The 2,938-nt window shown below is 62.1% G+C and overlaps 1 protein-coding gene across 1 annotated transcript in view; it reads left to right on the top strand.

Annotated features, from left to right (window-relative positions):
* The window catches only part of LHX5 (LIM homeobox 5), a 9,328-nt gene extending 6,818 nt beyond the window's left edge, over positions 1-2,510 (top strand). The window contains exon 5 of the mRNA XM_006908580.1: positions 1,861-2,510. Coding sequence (XP_006908642.1) covers positions 1,861-2,228 — 368 coding nt within the window. The 3' untranslated portion in view covers positions 2,229-2,510. The remainder of the gene's footprint in view (positions 1-1,860) is intronic.
* The last annotated feature ends 428 nt before the right edge of the window (positions 2,511-2,938 follow it).

Below are 2,938 nucleotides of genomic sequence, written 5' to 3'. Positions count from 1 at the left end.
CCGGCTCGCTGCGGGCCCGGGCCGGCCCCTATCCCTGTCCCTTAGGGGCCCCAAATTCGCCGTTTCTAACCTTCCCCTTCAGTTTTGGGGAGAATGGAATGAGTAGTTTTTAAAAGTAATTGACGGCCGTTTTAACTGCTGCCTAAACCGTCTCCAAGCCTCGCCTCCAGACACCCCCGTTTGCACTGATTTCAGAGTTTGGAGAGGGAGGTGGGGGGCGGCAGGGGGTTTTGAGAACTCGCTCCTGGGAGTGAGACCCCAAGACTGAGCAGGGGGTTTGCAGAGGAGACCCTGCCTCCGGACGCACTGGTTTTCCCACTGTACAAAGTGGATTGTTGTCACCGGTGGGAGCTATAAGATGCTCCTCTCGGGGGGGTCTCGCATCTCAATCCTTCAGGGCCCGATCTGGGGAGAGGGGAGCAGGCTTTCCTCTCCTGAGAGGTCAGGAACAATTTGTTGAGAATGGGTAGGCGTGTGACCTGGAGTCCTTGTGCCCCCTGAATGTGTGTGCAAAACACACATTTTGTGCATTTTTCTGGAGAGCGAGCCCAACGCTATCACCAGATTCTCAAAGGGGCTCAATGTCCCCAAGGGCTTCAGAACCTGGGTGCCAACCCACGGGAGCGAGACTGGAGGGCCGAGTCTTTACGCGGAGGCGCCCGTGGAACTCTGGACAGGACCCAGGGAATGCTCCAGTCCTCCTCTCGCTCGCCCGAGTCGCTGGGGCTCAGCTTTCGCGGTGCCAGGCGAGGCCGTGGCAATCGGTCGGACCCTGGCATTCCTCCCGGGTGGACGCAGGGTTGTGCTCTGCGGGGCGCAGAGGCTGAAAGACAGCGAGCGGGCCGAGGCCGCTTGCGCGCTCTGCGTCGGGGTTTCCGCCCATCCGCGCAACTCTGCGGCCCCGCGGCGCTCCCGCCAATGCCCAGGTCCCGGCTTCTCCCCAGCCTGGTCGCCACCGGGGCTGAACCATTTCGTGCTCTGGTCTGTCGCCCCTGCACCCCTGTCCTGTTCCTCTCCCGACCTCGGCCTCCCCAGTGTCTGGCATTCTGTCTGACGCATCCCCCAGTTTCTGAGCGCATCTGGCTGTCCTCATCTCACATCCTGTTCTTGGGTCTGTCGCTGGGTTTTTCACGTGTGTCTCTAATCACGGCCATCTCATCTCTTTTCTCTTGGCATCTCCTGGGCTACCTGTCTTACTTGACCTTCCATCTCGCGGCGGCTTTGTCTCTGAGTCCCTTTTCTTTTCTTGCCTCCCGTCTCTGAGTCTGGGGGTACCCAGCAGGGGCTCCACTTTGCTCTCCTTCCACTTCGTCCTCTGCCGATCTCTCGCTGCTTCTGGCTCTCACCGTTTCAGTGTCTCTCTCGCTCTCTGTGCATCTTGCACCGACTCCAAGACACTGTCTGGAATGGTTCCCTGTCTCTGCGCCGCTGCAGCCGCGGCCTCGCTCCATCCTCCTGGGTCGGGGAACCTCTGACTGAAGTCTCAGCATCTCTCGCTCTGTCTCTTACCATCTCTGAGTCTCTTCCCTAGCGCTTCTGTGTCTCTTTCTCCTTTTCCCGCATCTCTCATTGTCTCTCTCTTCCCAACTTGACCCCTGGGTCTTCATCTCGGCCGCCACCTCCAGCCTCCCTCACCCTTGGCCTCAGCAGGCCTCTCCGTGGGTCTCTAACCTAGAATCAGTGTCGCAAGGTGCCCCATTAATGACCTCTCCAGGCGGCCCCAACCAAGTCCGTGCGTGCGTGCGTGTGTCTCTGGCCGTAGCCTCCCAGGTCCCCTCCCCCGGTCCCGCGAGTCGCTCACTGCCCTCGCTCTCTCTCACCTCTCCCCTGTCTCTTCCCTCTTCCCCGCCCCCTCCGCAGACTACCAAGGCGACTACTATGGGCCGGGAGGCAATTACGACTTCTTCGCGCACGGCCCGCCGTCGCAGGCGCAGTCACCGGCCGACTCGAGCTTCCTGGCCGCCTCGGGGCCCGGCTCCACGCCGCTGGGTGCGCTGGAGCCGCCGCTGGCCGGGCCACACGCCGCCGACAACCCCAGGTTCACCGACATGATCTCGCACCCGGACACACCGAGCCCTGAGCCGGGCCTGCCGGGTGCTCTGCACCCCCTGCCAGGCGAGGTGTTCAGCGGGGGGCCCAGTCCGCCCTTCCCCATGAGCGGCGCCAGCGGCTACAGCGGACCCCTGTCGCACCCCAACCCCGAGCTCAACGAGGCCGCCGTGTGGTAAGGCCACCAGGCCGGGCCGCCCCACCCCCACCCCCAGACGCAGCCTCCCCAAAGCAAAACGCCCGACGCGGCCGTGGCCGGGGGCTCCCTCAGGGGTTCTCTCTCGGGTCCGCACTCAACTGGCAGCTGCATCTCGGCTGGGCGCGGAGGGGGACCGACCCCCATCTGCACCCCGCGGGCGCTCCGGGACTCCCGGCCCTCCGCCAGCGCTCTCCCGGCAGCCTCGAGCAATTTCTTGGGACCAAAGTCAATACTGCAGAGGGTCAAGAGTTCTCAAGCACGCTGTAGACTTCCCCGACTCCCCACCCACCACCTCTTTGGACCAAGAGACGGTTGAGGCCAAGGGGCGGAGACGAATTTTCCCTCCTCTCCGCCATCAGAGTGGTATTTTGTAATCGTATTTCTCACTCTGCTTTCCTCATCTTTCAAACAAGATAAGAAAAAGAGAGATTGGACGGAGAGAGAGGACAGGGAGCAAAATGAGGAAGAGAGGCGACGGCAAGAGCGCCGGCCAGAAAGAGAAGACTCGAGAGAAAGCGGGAGAGAAACAGGCTTGAACGCGGGTGTCACTGGAAGACAAATCCGCCTGCGCGTTGGCACCCCCTGGTGGCCAACCCTGAGGATCAAGGTCTGCTTGCCTGGGACGGTGGAGCGGTCTTGGACATCTCCAGCCTTGGGCCAGGCCATCCCGTCCTTCCTTACTTTGGCATT

This window comes from Pteropus alecto, unplaced genomic scaffold (genome assembly GCF_000325575.1).
Source record: "Pteropus alecto unplaced genomic scaffold, ASM32557v1 scaffold113, whole genome shotgun sequence".
Classification (NCBI taxonomy): Eukaryota; Metazoa; Chordata; class Mammalia; order Chiroptera; family Pteropodidae; genus Pteropus; species Pteropus alecto.
This window is presented reverse-complemented; position numbering and strand designations above follow the sequence as displayed.